Source organism: Labrus bergylta, chromosome 10, assembly GCF_963930695.1.
Source record: "Labrus bergylta chromosome 10, fLabBer1.1, whole genome shotgun sequence".
NCBI lineage: Eukaryota > Metazoa > Chordata > Actinopteri > Labriformes > Labridae > Labrus > Labrus bergylta.
This window is the reverse complement of record NC_089204.1, coordinates 7,627,474-7,645,003: the sequence shown is the minus strand read 5'-3', so window position 1 is coordinate 7,645,003 and position 17,530 is coordinate 7,627,474. Positions and strand designations below refer to the sequence as shown.

At 44.4% G+C, this 17,530-nt stretch overlaps 1 protein-coding gene across 2 annotated transcripts in view; it reads right to left on the bottom strand.

The window, feature by feature from the left end:
* Positions 1–17,530, bottom strand: part of zmp:0000000755 (phosphofurin acidic cluster sorting protein 2) — a 58,524-nt gene that overhangs the window by 15,772 nt on the left and 25,222 nt on the right. For both annotated transcript variants that reach the window (XM_020655200.3, XM_020655201.3), the window contains exons 2-9: positions 16,010–16,097; positions 9,171–9,260; positions 7,393–7,518; positions 4,731–4,893; positions 3,908–3,999; positions 2,606–2,686; positions 2,219–2,278; positions 693–844 (exon numbers count right to left, since the gene is read on the bottom strand). In XM_020655200.3, coding sequence (XP_020510856.1) covers positions 693–844; positions 2,219–2,278; positions 2,606–2,686; positions 3,908–3,999; positions 4,731–4,893; positions 7,393–7,518; positions 9,171–9,260; positions 16,010–16,097 — 852 coding nt within the window. The remainder of the gene's footprint in view (positions 1–692; positions 845–2,218; positions 2,279–2,605; positions 2,687–3,907; positions 4,000–4,730; positions 4,894–7,392; positions 7,519–9,170; positions 9,261–16,009; positions 16,098–17,530) is intronic.

Below are 17,530 nucleotides of genomic sequence, written 5' to 3'. Positions count from 1 at the left end.
CGTGACAATTCACAGAGTGCGTGCTCGGCCGTCCTCTGTGTTCTCCCCTCACAACAGGATTTGTGATTGTAAATGTTGAACATGTTTAATATTTACTATTTCAAATTGGGGGCGGCCCGATCGTCTTCTGATCAGATCAGCAAGGTTAAAATCACTCTCAACACGCCTCACACCTCATCTGGCACCATCATCTCTTGAACCATCAGATAGTCTGGCCTTTGCTGACTTTGATCATAAGGGTAGAATCAGGCCCACTATCAGCCCGATTATCTTGTAGTGTGTACCCCGCTCTAAGTAGACAAAGCTCCACCTACTGTGTGTGCTCAGGTGTGGGACATATAGTCTGATAACAAGTGTCTGTCAATCATAAGCAGTAACATGTGCAGGGTCACTCACCCCAATATCACATGGATATTGGGGTGAGTGACCCTGCACACTTTAGACAAAGGTTCAGAGGGACCCAAACGTTGGTGAAGCTTAGCGAGAGTAGTGTGCAGGATTATTCTGTTCGAGTGACAGTTTGTCGTCCTGCAAGACAAGAGAAAAATAATTTTCCAATAATGACCCAACTAGTGTTGTTGTACTCAAAATCAGTCTTGGTGTCAAGTCTCGAAACCAAAAGGTAAACGAGGTGAACGAGGTAAACAGGGAGAAGACGTCCCTCTGAGGACGGAGCGGCGGTGTGGACGTACTTGAGTTTGGGTTTGGGCGTGCTCAGGACGCTCTCGTTGTCCTCCATCTCCGGGCCGCTGTCGCTCTGGTTGTAAACCTCCAGGCTGTCGTAGAGTAAGTCCAGATCCTCCTCCACCTCCTGCGTCTGGTCCACGGGGTCAGAGTCCAGGACCTGAGGTGCACACAGACACATCATGGACACTTCAGGACTCAATAATCAGGGATTTGTAATTATGGCTGTGGATTAAATAAGTGTAGGGAGTGATTGGAGCTGTGCATTAGCTAATCACTTTCATAGCCGGGCTAATGGAGCTCAGAGAATGACAGAGAGCTGTGAGGACTATAAAATGAGACGGCCTGTGCTATAAATACATCCCTGCCTTGGTCCTAAGCAGGCCAATTAAAAGGTAAGTGAGTGCTAGTGGAGAGCTGAGGTCCTGAGCTTTGATCTACCAGCTGCACAGCGGGGATGTATATCATGGGAGCTGCACACAGGCAGGCTGCAGACTAATCAGGTGATTAATGCCACTCCATAAGTGTAGAAGCTGGCAGGGAGCAGATAAACACAGTCTGTCCCCGCTCCTCCTCCTCCTCCTCCTCCTCCTCCTCCTGGCGCTGTATTTATAGAGCTGAAGCCCTGCACACCGCGCGGCCACCAGGAAGGAAGGATTAAAGACAGGGAACGTGATAAAAGATCATCAGGCTACCTGAGCTTTTAGAAACATCCAGAAAAACAAAACTCAGGTGGCCTTCAGCCTCACTTACGCATCATTTATTCTGGCCTGTTGGTTCCAGTCTTTACTTTTATAAATAAATATAAAGAATAAAAAAAGACAGTAAACCTTGAGCCCATCTACAGACGGACACAGAATCTGTCAAACATCTTTTTTTCTTGTGATTCTATAGGCTCCTCTGACGTCAGGCTGATATAAAACAGGGGATATGTATCACTTGCTCCTATACATTTCATAGTTGAGTGGTAATGATTATCAGGACGGAGGCCTGACAGATTATCTGCTAATGGCAATCCACTGTAGGGGTTGTGGACTTCCGGCTGATGACCTGATTACGAGCTATTATGTAGAATCCACAGAAACATTCATTCAAAAGCACTTGAGGAGAAAAACACAAACAGAAATAGGACGAGGACGTGAGCCCACATGTATCATTAGATTAAGTGGTAGAAAGAAAATGTGGTTAATGGATTCTGCATACGAAGCGCTGCTGATGGCGGTGAATGAGTCACAGTCTGTGACGCTGTACCTCGTTTCTCTGCAGGTGATTCTCCATTCAGGAGAGCATCAGTAGCTGTGTAGCTGCATACTGTTATACTGTTTATACAGTCAATACGGAGGTTATTTTCTGCTGCCCTGAGGTCAGTTTAATAACCAATATGTTTCCCAGCTAACCCACTAAAGCTTCAGAACAGGGGGGGAGGGAGAAACTCCGGGCGGACGCTCTAAAAACTCCCCACATCCTATTTCTCCGACACTGAGCGTTTTTTCTTGTCTGTCAATCAAAACGTTATTATTCCGCTCACACTCACCTCATCTGTGACCTTGAACCTCTTCAGTAAGGCCACAAACTTCTGCTTAAAGTTCGGTTGCTGAAAGAGAGAAAAAAAAACACAATAATGAGAAAAAGAAGCGTCTAAAAAGTGTGTGTGGTGATTAAATATGTATGACAGCTGGGCGCGAGCTTATCAGCGCTCACACTGACTGTTTGCTGGATTACTCATTCACAGCCACTCCATGTAAAGACCATTAGAAACAGTCCAGTGAGCCCACTGTGTTCATTTACATGCTCATCCACGTCGCACTAATGGCTCCGACAAACGCAGCACAGTGTGTGCCCTGCCTTAAAAGCTCGTACGACAGCAAACACATGTCTGGAGTGTTTCTCTCAGTCAATGATTGGCAGGACGGAGACTCACCCTGGTCATGGAGGTGGTTCGGATCATTTTCCTCCGGGGTTTCTTCGGCTTCCTCACCTCGTCGTCTTCGTCGTAAAGATCCTGAAATACAGACGGATGAAAGATCTCAAATACTCACTCAGGTGAACTTTTATAATCTTAAAGAATCCTTATGTTGGAATTAAGTTTAGGGCACTATGGCGCCCACTGAAGATCTCTGGGTGCAACTGCACCTTTAATGCATAATAATGCTGTTAACTCCTCCCCCTCTTAGACAGCGTTTATCTGTTGACCATCAGAGGGCAGAGAGTCGACAAAGACGTGATGAGAAGATAAAGAACCACGTCGACTGACGAGGTTCGGTATTATTACAGGATTTAAATCAAATCTGACTCTGCTAGCGTCTACAGCCCGTCGTTAGTTAATTCTTAGCATGTGGAGTGTAGCATGTGTTTGAGTATTCAGCTGTTACCATGACGACTACAGGCAGGGGCTAAATGTCTACATCGGAGAGGCTCCTTTATTACATGCTAGCTGAGATAGGTTTGTAAGGTTCAAACTTATGAAGCTAACTTGAAGATGGACGAGGAAAGAGACGACTTTTTGGTGTCAGGTGGATTTAATGATTACTTTGTATCAAACCTGAGACAGAACTCGGGTTAGACGACTTCCTGCAGCCGCTAAAGCTGAGACAACGATGACACCGCTAACGTTACGGATCATTCTGTTCTGAATAATATCTGCAGGATGTACACTCTGCTCCTCGCTCTCTCTCTCTCTTTTCATCTCTCTCTCGCTCTCTCTGTCGTTGTATCAAATAGTACAGATACAGGCTAACTGTCTGCTTTGTATCTGAAGGCTGCTGTGTGAACTAGCGCCATAAAGACGTACACACTCACCAGATGACCTCGGCCCGCTGACAAAGTTATATTGTGCTGAAAACAGACGAGCGGGGCGCTCTGTGGACGCCATGAGAGAGACACCATTCTCCCTGTTGGAGGTTATTGTTCCATTAGATCGACTTTGAAACAACTGAAGGAGGAGGAGTTACAGATTGCTGCTTTAATGTAGGAAATACAACTAGCAATATGATAATCTGTCAACAAAAAGACGAAGCGTGTGAACAACAGGCGTCATATGGCCACGAGTATGCAGAGAACTTCTTTATTGGTGTTGCAGTTAGCTTCGGCTGTTGTCATGGAAACAGTCTGTTTTGAGAACAGTAGACTCAGAACTTATATATATATATATACATATATATATATATATATACACTGCTGTGTCTATTTGTTTATTCACTTAATTTTGTCTTGTGTTTTTCACCTGTCCGTGGACTGCGTCATCGCTGGCTTCCTGCTCTGACGAGTAGCTATCGTCATCCTCCTCGGAGTAGTTGTCCATGTCTGGGGAGCGATCTGAAGTTGGTGAGCAGAGATACATTTATGAGTCAGTAGTACATGTGCACACATTCATTGAGACTGCAGAGCTCTTTTTGTTCACTTTGTCTCATATTCTGGATCCTTTTCCGAGCCTCTAATGTGAGATGTCATGGGTTTGATTCGACCTAAAGAGGCGGATCTGTCTGCGTGTTTGACGGAGCACTGATCAGGTGACGGACTGAAGAGTTACTTTGTGTGAAACATCCTGTTCTGTGTTCTGTGCTGGGACGGTCGTTATTAAAGATGAGTGAAGAGAGGACAAAGATAAACATCTTTTCTTCCCTCAGAGTGACACGGCTTTAATACTCGGGCCGTGAGCTCATCTGTTATGTTTGAGCCGAGTCCTTAATAACATCCAGGACAGAGGGAGGGAACAGCAGAGCAGGATGGAGGCCCATGATCCCCCCTCCCCTCCCAGAATTAGACCGGTGTACGGTAACAGCCCCTAAATCTGTGCAGCTCTCACATCGACATTACAACCATCGCTGAGGAGATTCACATATCTCTGGCTGCAGGTCAGGATTCATAGAGTTTATTCTAAGGTTGTCACGTAAGCACAATTTAAAACTTGGAAATGATACTGTTAGAAATCAAAAGAAGTCCTCATAGGCACACGGGTTGGTTTATTTTCTGTCTTTAATTGCTGAAGGCTGCAGGAACACTCCTGCACATTAAAGTGCACAAAAACAGGAGGCAGCTGAGCCCACCTGAGGTTTTGGTCTTGCGTCCGGCCTGCCCACTGCCATCCTCGTGGTCGATGGGCTGGCTCGACAGAGAGTACACGCTGATCTCAGCCACACGCACCGGGGCCTCCTTCACGTTGCTATGGAGACCCAGGATCTGTCCTCCGTCTGTCGGGTGTTGCATCACCTGGAGACGGGGAGATTAACATTGAGAATCCATTCACAAAGAAAGCAGGATCCCCTGCAGTGATTCTGATTATGCTTTCATTAAATACACATCGTATATAGATTTAGGGCCTGTGTCCACAGATGGCGTTTTTCAGTAGTTCAGCGTTTTCAGCGCTCACTGTCCTCAGCGATAAAACGCCCTCCGTGTCGCTGCACTCACAGCACTCTCAGCTGAAAGAAGTTAAACTTTTAGAAAAGGGACATGCTCATGTCACTCTGTCACTACTCCCTCACCAACCAATCACAATCAAGAAGGGGCGGGAACTAACTTTCGTAACCTAGCAACAATGAGCGCTGGCGAGAAGCGCTCTGAAACGGAGGTCGTGCGCGCTGTCTGTGGACACAGGATGTTATTGTCTCAAATGTATATAACGATGGCCGACATGACAGCTCTCCAAAAGTGAAGCCAAAACATCAGGCGCTCCAACAGCCGGCTGGCTGCAGAATAGAAGAATCTGTTCCCACCTGAGTGACCTTTGACCTTTGATCAGGAGGTTAAATGTGTGTTAGAGGTTAGAGGACGGGGCGGCACATTGATAACACGGCTCCACCAGCTGATGTCCTCTTCAAATGAGCAAAGTGTCAGCGGCTGTTTAGTGGCTTCGTTTGTTTAAACAATGTGAAGAGATGGAGACACGTCGTCCATCTTTTTATAAAGGCTCTTGATATCCTCTTTAAATGTGATGCTCTCTGTCTGGTTCGATCCCCGTCTTTAAATCTGTCTCTCTGTAAAACCGTGTCGAAGCAGCATGAAACAGATCCAACAGACAGGGAGGATGAAAGAATCATATCTGTGTCTTTACTGAACCAGAACTGACCTGACAGCAATTGAGACGCTTCTGTTTCACTGCGTTACACACTCTGAGATCTGCAGACAGATTAGGAGCTGACAGATATGCTGCCTGTAAAACATCTTCATCAGCTCTGTGCTGAGCTTTCATTCTGAACGTCGTATCATCCAGTCAGACGGTGTAACACAGTTTGTATGAACGGTGTGATCAGAAGAGGAGGGATGATCTTTCTGATGATCTTCTGTTAGGGGAGGAGGTTCATTTTGTTCAAATACTGGTAGGGATGCACTCTAAGGGCTCGATCACACAGAGACTCGGCCGCTCCAAAAACACCTGATCGCATCTGGAAGAAAAAACAGCTGGGAGCGCCTGTGATCCTACTTGCAAAAAGAGGGGGCGGGAACATCAGTATCTGTGCAGCCTGCACGGAATGAAAACAGAACGACACCATCTTAACGTACCCTCCAAAATCCACAAAAATCCATAATCAATGAACCCCACCGCCAATTATTCAGTACTTAGCTAGCTACTGATGTTAGCAGCTACAGGCCAAGCTAAGAGTAACTGAATCAGCCCAGACTAGAGAAACCAGACGTTTCCACCTAGCATTTTTTTTTTTTTAACGCCAGTGTCTCTTTTCAGTTGTTTTCAAAGGATAGAGAGTGCTGGCAGCAGAAAGCAGCCGCCTGGATGAAAAGCACAGCGCCCAGAGTCTTTTTTACAAGCCCTCTGCCGTTTATGTGCGGTCACTCCCGAGTGCTCAAGTTGAAACTATTTAAACTTTTCAGAAAGGCGCTGCTGACGTCACCGGCACTCTTTTCATATGCAAGATATTAAGCCTCCTACAGACCTCCTCGCTCCGTGTCTGATAGGGTCAAATACAGATATAGAAGATTCATTAAAAAGTAACGGTCTTATAGCAGCCGTTGTCAACAAATTGTTGACAAGATGGACGCTTCATGCAAACACTCCCGGGCTTACAGCGAGCGCTTTTCTGCCCAGAAAAAACGCTAGGTGGACAAGGGGCCTTACAACTGCAGTCCAGAGGACGCAAGCTGAGGCGGGTGACACTGTGTTTAAATAATGTTCAGGCTTCCTGCTGGTTGTTGTTACACATTCTGTATAATTTGCTCAGAGTTACTTTTATCAGCCTACTGCAAATCAAACCATTTTCTGATGCCTCAGAATATATAATATGAACATTTACGAGCCCTCGTAGTGTTCAACAAGTAGTCAACGTTTAGCTTAAAGTAACGACAGCTAGTCGACCAGGAAGTCTTTAATGGAGGCAGCTCAGAGGCGGGCGCTCTGATGTCACTATAAAGACCAGGATGAAGACTCGACTGAACACAACTGACTGGAATCATTAAAGAACAACTTCATGGTTCATCTCGCCAACAAACATCCATCACATCAGCTCCAGTCCATTATATGAGCAGAGCATGGCTGAATGCACTGTTAGCAGAAAAGTGTATATGAAGGCGGCTGCAGATGGTCCATAATGTCACCCAGCAGGATGTGTGATGGGCATGAATCATGTGAAACGACGTGTAACTCAGGACACAGCTGCTGACAGCGTGTCAGTTAGAGAGAAGCTCGGAGCACAGGGAAACGTTCCTGAAGAGAATCTAACAAACTGCTGACAGAGACGTGAAATGGATCGGTACCTCGGCCATGTTGATGACGCCCACAGCCAACGTCTTGTAGCCCAGGATGGTTCGGTTCTTGTAGCGTTTCCTCCTCTGCAGCATGATCTGCAGCCTGTTGGAATCCCTCTTTAGAAAGTGTGGATACTGCAAAAACAAAAGATAAAGTTAGATAAATCAGGGGTTCCCAAACTTTGTAACGCCAAGGCAATGCGCTCCTTCAAAGTCTCAGCCTTGGTGGGGACCCCCCTCTTCATAATATCTTTAATTTCTCGTAGAGTACTACGGATTCTCTCTCGTCTTTTTAGTATGTCATTACATCTTAAGAGGAGGTAGGTCGCTAGTTTTCAGTGGTACAGAAACGTTTAGATATTTCAGTGTCTAATGTTGCGGCTGTTCGTTCCTGATTGGCTAGAGTGGTGTGTGTTGAGGCACCCTTAAGACTCATTCCACAAAGCGGTCTGGTCTGTTTCCGGCCCCCTATGTGATTAAAAAACTGAGATGAATTATTCATAATGCGTTGTATTTTCTTTCTGGAAATCCACAAGCAGATTTAATTAAACACACAGTTCTGCTTTTCTACATGAAACAACTTCTTCCATCGCAGCCTTTCAAGAGCATTAACAGGAAATCGTGTCTGAATTTGTTTTCCTGCAAACTATATCAACACTGCGGACATATAAAACATGCAAGAACTATCTTCATTCAAGTGTTTGACTTAACATGAAGATATACGACAAACAGCGTTCTGATCCCAGAAACGATCCAACATGGCGGCTGTTAGATTCTGAACTATAAATAAAACGTTCCGCTTCAGTCTGCTGGACTCGGGATGAACTGGTGGTCGCTCTGCACCTCACACAACTGTTTTTCTTTTTATGGAGTCATGCCGTCTCTGACTGCCAGAAGCTGATCTAAAAAAAAGAAGACTTTTCTTTCTCTTCTTGGTGTGAAATACTCACACAATCACAGCTCCAAAGATCAGCTTTCACCAGACGGTTTAGCAGCAGTGTTCTTGTTTTTCTGGGATTTTCTGAGACGTATTGTGACTTTAGCTCGACCTCTGTTCGAGATGGAAACCAAGTATTTGGTTAAATGTTTTCCATCCTTAATTTTCTAATTTATCCCAACCTCATACATCTTAAGCTAGCTGGCTTTTCTTAAACTTTCAGTCTGCCTCAGTGACTTTGTTAATGATTTGTACAGTACAAACTAGTGTAAAACAGGCCAAAACATGACCGTATTTAAACTTTTACACATTTTCTAATCATAGTAAAGGTCACATAGTCTGTAAAATCCACTTGGCTGCTCCACTTTTCAGAAAATGTGTGCTCAAACAGGCCGTTTGGAGATTTTCCCTTCATGACATCACAAAGGGCAGTAACCCCTCCCCAGGTGGGTGACACACACCACAGCTAGGTGTTTGTTCTGCCCTCCAAGTCTGCCTTTTCACCGTAAACAATAGGACATGGAGTGAGAAAGCCCGAGACACTCCAGCCCTTCCAGAGAGGGGGCGTGATCAGACACAGCTCATTTACATATTTAAAGGTACAGACACAGAAACAGCCTGTTCTGAGCAGGGCTGAAATAGAGGGGTTTATAGGCATGATCAAATACAGGATCAGAGTGGATTTAGAACAAGAAACTTCACACATGTTTTGAGGAGCTCTGAGACTTATTTAAACATAATATTAAAGAGGAGAATATGTGACCTTTAAAGTGTAGGTCAAAGCTACCCTGCCTGACAGGTAACAGTGGTATCAGTGTGAAACGCCACAGTGTCATGTCAGAGAACTTGCCTGTAGTGAGAATGTGAGCTCCAGGTCCGTCTCCATCAGTCCACTGGGAGGGAGCACGTACTCATTTGATCTCAGGAGACGCTTGGAGCCCTGGAAGAAAAGTCAAGAAAACTGTGATTATAAGCAAAATCATAAAAGACATCATATGTCTTTTATGACATCAATTATGCATCAGCATTTAGTTTGTTTTTGTTTTAGCAGACATCTTGAAATGTGGTTAATCTAGTTTGGGAAGAAATGTGCTAAATAAATTAACCTTGAGGATGCAGCTTAAAGAAGTTAAACATGTTTTCTTTGAAATAAAGAAACTCAGTGGCGGTCCTCATTCTGTGCTGTTTCTGAAACTATGTCTTTGGCTTTGGAAAAATTGGCTGAGTGTGCAAATGGTTTGGTATCAGCCAGCTTCACTTTCACACATTTATGCAGAATCGCACCTTGAGGCAGCAAAACACAAACTGTCCTCCACTGCTTTCTGGAATATCGAGCCGCTGAGCAGGTGAAATATGGGTCAGAAACACGGCTCAGGCACACGTGGACAGTTTTACTGACTGAAATGAAAACAGCAACAACCCACTGCTTAAGAGTCAGAGTGTCTTCTTGTCTGCTGCGTTCTTCAGCATCCTTTAAAAACCTTTCCAGGGTTTGCATCGTGACCTGAGAGGAATGTTTGGTTCAGGTGGAGCCCCGACCGCCACCTGAATAAAGCCGACATATTTATAGCTACTGCAGTTTTATGTTGCATGATGTTGGATCTCATGCAGAAATTGACAGCTCCTGTTTCAAGGCTGCAACTCAAAACTACGAGCAGTTTCTTTTTTTATTTAACACTTGTGTCGGTTAAGGGCGACTCATCGTCTGAGCTAATTCTAGGAGTTGGCACGAAGGCGGTGTGGCCAAACAGCACGGGGATTTAAATGTCACAGGTTGTGGAAGTGTCGTCCAAATAGTAGGACACCAACAAACAGGGTGTCCTCATAGGACCTGTCTAAGTCATGAGCATGTTTCTATTACATGCCTTAGATTAAAGTCATCGCAGTCTGAAGTTCAAGCTCCTCTCTCTGCTTTTTTACAGTCTCAAAATGGAATCAGAGTGTGAACAGCTCGTCAAGTCTGGAGTCGATGATTTCATGTCAAACTGTGAGCGCTGAAGACAGACATCTGTTGTGCAATCGGTTTGGCAGATTAGTATCTGCATAACCTGCCAATTCAATAAAGTAAGACGTGGTGAGCAGCATGGAGCACATATCCTGTATCTGGCTTTAAAGCGGAGGGGGGGAGGGAAGGTGTGTTCTTTAATCGTCAGCTGTGCGACATTTGATCCCAGTGTCATCAGCGTTGATAAATCATGCAACAGAAACGGTTGGCTGAGTGCTGAGGGATCATCACAGGATGCCAGGAGGTGTGGACTCTAATCAAGCTGCAGTGATGCTTCTGTTTGTCCGACGCACGAAAGAGAAACAGCTCGGTGTTGATGCATGTTGCATGAAGAAACACATCAGCTGTTTTATTGATTAGCTGCTCTCACCACACCTTCAAACTCAAAGACGAGTCAGAGCAGAGAAAAAACAAGGAAACGATGAGCGAGTCAAAGAAGACGAGTAAAATACGAGCATCTGTCACACGTATATGATCACCTTTTGTGTCAAATTGCACAAAAGCGTGTGCAACATTGCTAATGTTCATGTGCAATTTAAAAAGTTTGCATGCCAACAATTTTTGGTGACTAAAACACAAACTGACCCAGGTGTCTAGGACTCCTATTTTTGTTCCCATGGTATCGAAACACGTATCCATACTGATGGACTTTTACTAGAATCAAATCAAACACGACTTTACAGGAGTATTAATAAATTACAAACAAAAATGCACATCCAATAAGAAAACATCAGACCTGAACAAGCGTCCTTTCACTGAACAACAGCTTGAATACAGCTTTTTATGAACCGTCAAGATGATCTTTGAGAGCTCTTGGACTGCCGAGCTTTTCTTAAGAGGCTCTCCAACATCCAATAACATGCTCATCTAAAAATGATCACAATATATTATTGACTGAATGTGTTTCAGGAGCTCTGCAGGCCGTCTGTCACTGTGGTGTCCGGCCCTGATCCAATCACAAGAACACAACTCCAAGTGCAGGTGAAGCACTGAGGTCAGATCAATCACACTGTGTTCAAAGGATGGTGTTGATGCTGAGTAGAACTCTCAAGAACAGCTGTCGATGTTGTGCTCTGCCTCTGGTCACTTCCTGTCAGCACCTCTGGTCACTTCCTGTCAGCACCTGTGTGTCCGATCAGACTTAAAGCTGTCTCTTTTCACTTCCCGACGTTGTCTCCTCCTCTCTTTCTCCTTGCTTGTGTTGTTCTTACTCCCTGATGTTTGTCTCTTTGGATAAAAGCGTCTGATAAATGAATTGTAGGATGCACACGGCCACATCGTCTCAGCGGAGTGAACATGACCGTGTTCTGAGGTCGACTCACTCTCTGTATCCAGGAAACGATCAGGTGGAGTGATAGCTGCTTACCTAATGAAATGCTTTCACTGCAGGCTTATCATAATAAAACTCTTCAGGTGTTATTGTTTCTCATGGCGGTCTTAAACTTGTAGAAAAAGTAGTGAAAGCATCATTGTGATATTCTCATGTTAAACAACAAACGAGTTTAGAGTTGAAACCGTTGATATGTTAAGTATTTATGCGACATATCGTTTGTGTGTATTAACGTCATGTTTTAATTATTCAGCCATTACATCGCCTTCCGAAACAACTGATCTGTTGAAGATCTGACTGCATTATTCACACCTTTCACTTCTCGTTTTGCAACCAAACTTCAAAGTCTCACTCGACGAGTTAGTTAAAATCAGGAGAACAGAAAGCTCTCGGTTCAACCTCATGAAGGGGAAGAACTTTTCCAAAAGAACACTTAGAGCAGCATCAATAATTTAAAGTGCATGGAATGAAACTTTAACACAGCTCTGAAGAATGAACAGGAACACTGAATCTTCGTCTCCGCTGACACTTGCAGAGTGTTCAGGTGTTTTCAGCGTTCTTCTGTGCAGCTTAATGACTCCATATGTTCAGAGAAGGACCTGCTGACGGCTCACTAACACTCCAATGTGTGCATGAATACAAAGAAGCGGGTGAATCTGTTCCCGAGTCTGACCTCGTCACTAACTCGAGCTGCACAGCGAGGCCTTGAATGCACTCTTTTCTCATGCTCACAATGAATCCAAGCACAAAAGCCGAGCACTCTCAAACTGCCTGACATGCATTAACAATGCCGAGCCTTGGCAGGGAAAGCTTGTACTGAATGTCCTCTGCCCCCCTCCCTCCCCTGTGACAAGCTTCTCCACTGTCTCTCAGGGGCCGGATGAAGGAGGGGGGTGTTTGGCCCCTAAACTCTGCAGCTCTGTGGGCCTGTGGGAAAACAAGTTCAACTCCACACTTCCGCTCAAGGTTACTCTTTTAAATGCGTTAAATTCTCTAAATTGGCAGAAACGCGACAGGGAGTGATTTAGGTTCAGGACATGAGCTCAGCTTGCAATTGTATTAGAGAGGTTTTAAAGGCGTTTTGAGGCTTCTGCTTTTCACCCAACACACACTCACACAGACACACACACATCTACACAAACATAATTGGATCATATCTGAGTGTACTGCAAATGGAAGTGCTTTGGACAGCGGCTCGCGCTGAAATGAGGACTGCACGCCTTTCCTATCATAATCCAGCTGACATCCATGTCTGGCTCCGACCTCGGGCTGCAGCGCACACAGACACACAAAGTGCAGAAGAGGAGAGAATGTGCAGAAGGAAAAACACGATGCACGTGAATAAATATCTCAGGTGAATGCAGCTTCCAAACATCTGCTGTGAAAACATTTCAGAGGAGAGAGAAAGAGGAGAGGAAACTACGTTTGATTCAGAACGAGCGAAATAATCTTGCAGGAATTATATTTTTCAGACATCTAGACTAGATTTGTGAAAGCAGCATTAAAAAGATTTGTTGTTCTTTAAGGCCGTGCTTCTTTGTATTTAACCCTTTAATACTTCACAGTTCACTTGTGTTAAATACTCAGATGGGTTGCTCTTATCGCTGCACAAAGATATCCTTTGGTATTTATAAAGTTTGATCTTTGAGGTCATATTGGAGTTTAAGAAGAGACATTATTGTCAATGAAAAGTTGCAATGACTTCAAAATTTTAAAAAAAAAACTACTGACCAAGAGATTAAGACGATGAAGATGCTTGGATATTTTGTGATGCAGGACGTTTGGTTTCAAGATTGTTGAGATTGTGTTTTTGTTGTTGTCATCTACTTAGAAAGGCGAGTTTAAAATGTGAAATCTTATTTTTCAGATGAATAAAAACAATGAAGCCCAGACTGTGAAGCAGAGGGTTTTCTGTAGAGGAGCTGCTCGCAGTGACCCGGCGGTCTCCAGGGTGAGAGACAGACGATCATCTCCCCGGGAACAGAGAGCCTCCTGGAGACTCAAACTGCAATCTCATCCTCCCTGCTGCTGCGGCTTTGGGAGACGATCCAAATGGTTAGCCATTACAAGGGTTATGTGTGCGTGCAGGCCGCTCAGCCTGATGAGACCCGGAGAGAGGAGAGGCGACCGCTGTATGCTGAGCAGAGAGCGACGACACGCTGTAATGAGGGCTTTGTTATTCACTGACTGAAAACAAACCCCTCTTATCCCTCCCTCATGTTCTCCTGCTGTCTCTTCATCCCTTTAGCCGCTCTCTTCGCCCAAACCAAACCTGCTGGAAATTGCATTTAATGCTCCAGTTCCGGAGTGGCGGTGAGCAGAGCTCTGCTTGGCTGTCCTGAGGGCAGCTCAGCAGAAACGGAGAGATTTCACGCTCCGCAGACGACGAAGCTGAAGGAGAACGCCGCACTCGGTTGGTTACTTTCTCCTTCAGGATGACAGTGAAGCAGGATGATTTGTTTCCCTTTAAATAGAATCATCCCGTATTGCATCAAATTTAAATTACATTTTATAATGAGGGCGACAGTATTGAGAGCGGGACAGAAACTCGGCCCATTACTGAGATATGGAAGCAAACAGAGCGGGCGATAAAAAAGAAAGAGTTGATAAAAAAGGGTTTGAAGTTTGAAGGCTCTTTGACAAACAGCTTTAAGGTTATATAACCTTCATTTCATGCTTTTTAATGCTCAGTTTAAATCACTGTCACAGACCTCATATGTTAAAAACAGTTTGAAAGTGAATGAGGGACAGAGGCAAACCGTCCATCCTCAACTCCATCGTCCATTTAAAGTAACGAGCCAGTTTGATTTATTTATTTTTATAGTTCTTTCACACTTGAAGAAAACTCCTGATATCTGCCGGAGGAGCGTGATGTGAGAACACAAACATCTGAATGTTTCTCTCTTCACTCAGAGTTTCTCCTCCAGCCTCCTCGTATTTATTCTGCAGAAAGTCAGAGTGAGCTGATGTGAGAACGCAGCAGGATATAATCAGGAGAATTCACCTGGAGCGAGTGGGAGGGGGTGGTGACGTTTGACGAGGACCGTCTGCAGACTGAAGTGAGTGTACCGACAGACGACCTCTGACCATGAGTCTACACATTAATCTTCACATTATGCATTCTATTTAAACTGAAACTAGGAGTGAGTTTCCATTCATATGATGCTATTTAAATCAATGATTGTGTCATATGTCCTACATCAGATTGCAACCAACTCTTCTCTTTGTAAACAAGATCAAGCTCTTCACTCGTCACATTATTTTACTCCATATTAGAATGTTTCTCCTTCAGGTTCACACAGAAACACACACAGATACGACGACACTGAAGAGGGGCGGGACATCACCCCTCCAGCATCCTGCCAACAACCTGTCACTCACTCAAACTCCGTTCCCAGAAGGAGAAACGTTATCCTGCCTTTGAAATAGCTCGCTGTGAGCTCGAGGAATACTTTGAATTCCACATGACGGATGAGGTGACGGTCGATCGGTAATGTGTTGCTCCAGTTACGGTGGGGAAGAAACACAACAAACATAAAACCGCCTGATCCCGGCGCTCTGCACAGCGGACGGAGGAAGCTGACAATAAAGTGAAACAAACAAGTTCCATCTACTCAGAAAATAAATCTTCATATTCAGTGTTTGGGAATCTCACACGTAGAGGATGAGCTATAGAATCATATGCAATGTGACCACCACGTAACCACGTGCAGTACGCATTTTGAATGACAGGCCGCCGTCAACTCTCGACACAGAAGATACTTTGCTGGTAAGATGATCACAGCGGCGTACGTCCCTTTGCCCATCTATCATAATAACCTGTTCCCAGAAGCCGCCACTGCTACCCAGCTGCTGGCCCCACCCCCAAGAGGATGACTCAACAACACTGCCCTCTGATTGGACACTAAACCTATTTAGCCTTGTACATATTAGTCTTTGCTTATTTGTTTATTTTTGTGTTTATTGTTGATATTTAATATATACCTTTGTACAAAGAGAGCACAGTTTACCAAAGTAAAATTCCTGTTGTGTTTAAGCATACCTGGCCAATAAAGCTGATTCTGAACCTCTTTGTTAAGGGACCTCTTAATGACACACACATGCAAATGAGTACTCCATGTTGGATGCACAGTTTACCATAAAGTGCTAATGCTCTGCCTTCAAACCACTGGAGTGAAAGTGGCTCAGAAGAGCTTCCTGCGCAGCTCAGGAGGTTTATATCCATCAGGATTAACAACATTTCTTATCACCACTGATAGCTTCTTGATAAAGTTCAAAAGACGTCAGCCTCTGCCAAAATAGTGAAACAGTGAGCAGCAGACTCCGTCCACAGAGAGGAGATAAAAACACCCACCTGTATTTTGACAGCTATACTCAAAGAGTTGAGCTCTTTATCCAGTTCTTTGAGGACGACCAGCTTCTTCAGAGTGAGGCTGCAGAGTCTGAGGATGAGAGGAAGGAAACAGATCAGTGACTGAAAGCAGCATGAAGGGATGAAAACATGGAGGACAAAGCAGCTCTCACTGCTCTAACGTTTGATTTCCAAGTGTGTTTGGATTCTTCTCTCTGGTCTGCAGGTGTGATGAAGATAACAACATTTTGTTGTTTTTCATAAGGGTCAGGTCCAGTTATACTTTGTGTAAGCTAGTATGTTGCCTCCAGGAGTATGTTTGTTCTGTTAGCTAATACTGGATGATAACAACACAGGACGGGATAGTTTGTCCACATTAATAACACAACAACATGTCCACTGACAGACGATACTATCGGTGGGATTGATTTGATTACACTGAAGGACTAAGCTGCTGTAGCGCTGATAGCCTAGGCTATAGTCCTCAGCGCAGCGGCCGTTGGTTCGAATCCGACCTCGGCCCTTTGCTTTATGTCATCCCCTAACTCTCCTCCCAACATTTTCTGTCTCTCTTCAGCTGTCCTCTCTAATAGAGGCAAAATGCTAACACTTAAACATTACTGTTGATGCACGCAGCAGCCATGTTGGATTTTAACTCCAAGTTTCTAAGTCAAATTTCCGACTTCAGGGGGGGGGCGCTCCTGATGACGTATCAAACCGGCAACTTGGATTTTTTTTTTTACTTCTGAGATCAAGTGGAACACACCAATAATAACCACGTTTAACTTCCTGACGATGAGATGAGTAAGGATCAGTATGAAAGAGTGAAAGTAAAATTGTTGAGACGTCGTCAGTATGAAGGACGCAGCAGAGCAGAGGAAAGATGGAATGTGTCTTTATGAAGGGAAACAAAGGAGCTGAAGGAAAATAAATATAAATAAGTCAAAGTCAGGAGAAACTGTCTTGTGTGTTGTCTTTGTTCCTACTTCATTCTAGATGTAGCGGAAGATGACGAGTATAAACGGGCTGTCCGGACAACGTTAGGTCAACTCACTGAAGACAGATTCAATAAATATATGATTATAACTTCAGCTTGAATCAAGACAACTCAATCAGTGTCAATAAAATAAAAAGATATTTGAAACATTTCTAAACATGACGTTCAGTAAGACGGGTACCAACATTATCTTTCCCAACAACATAAACCTCTAAGAGCGGTAAATATCTCCAGACTTAATCTTCACAGCCAGATTTATTGGGTCTATTTTAGGACCCGACACATTCCAGGCCGTGAACTTCTTCCTCTGTGATGCTCATCAGGTCGAGTCTTTTGTAACATGGTTCCTTTAATAAATCAAACAAGTGCAGTCGGATCTCTGGACGTATTTCCTGTGACAGTTAGTGTTCTTTATTTCAGGGCCGTGTCTGTTATTTGTGTCCTGCAGGTTTGATAAGAATGACTGATTCAATCAATGGAAGGAGAGCGGCTCCGTCCCTCGTCTTTAAGGGAAACCAAAGTGTTGC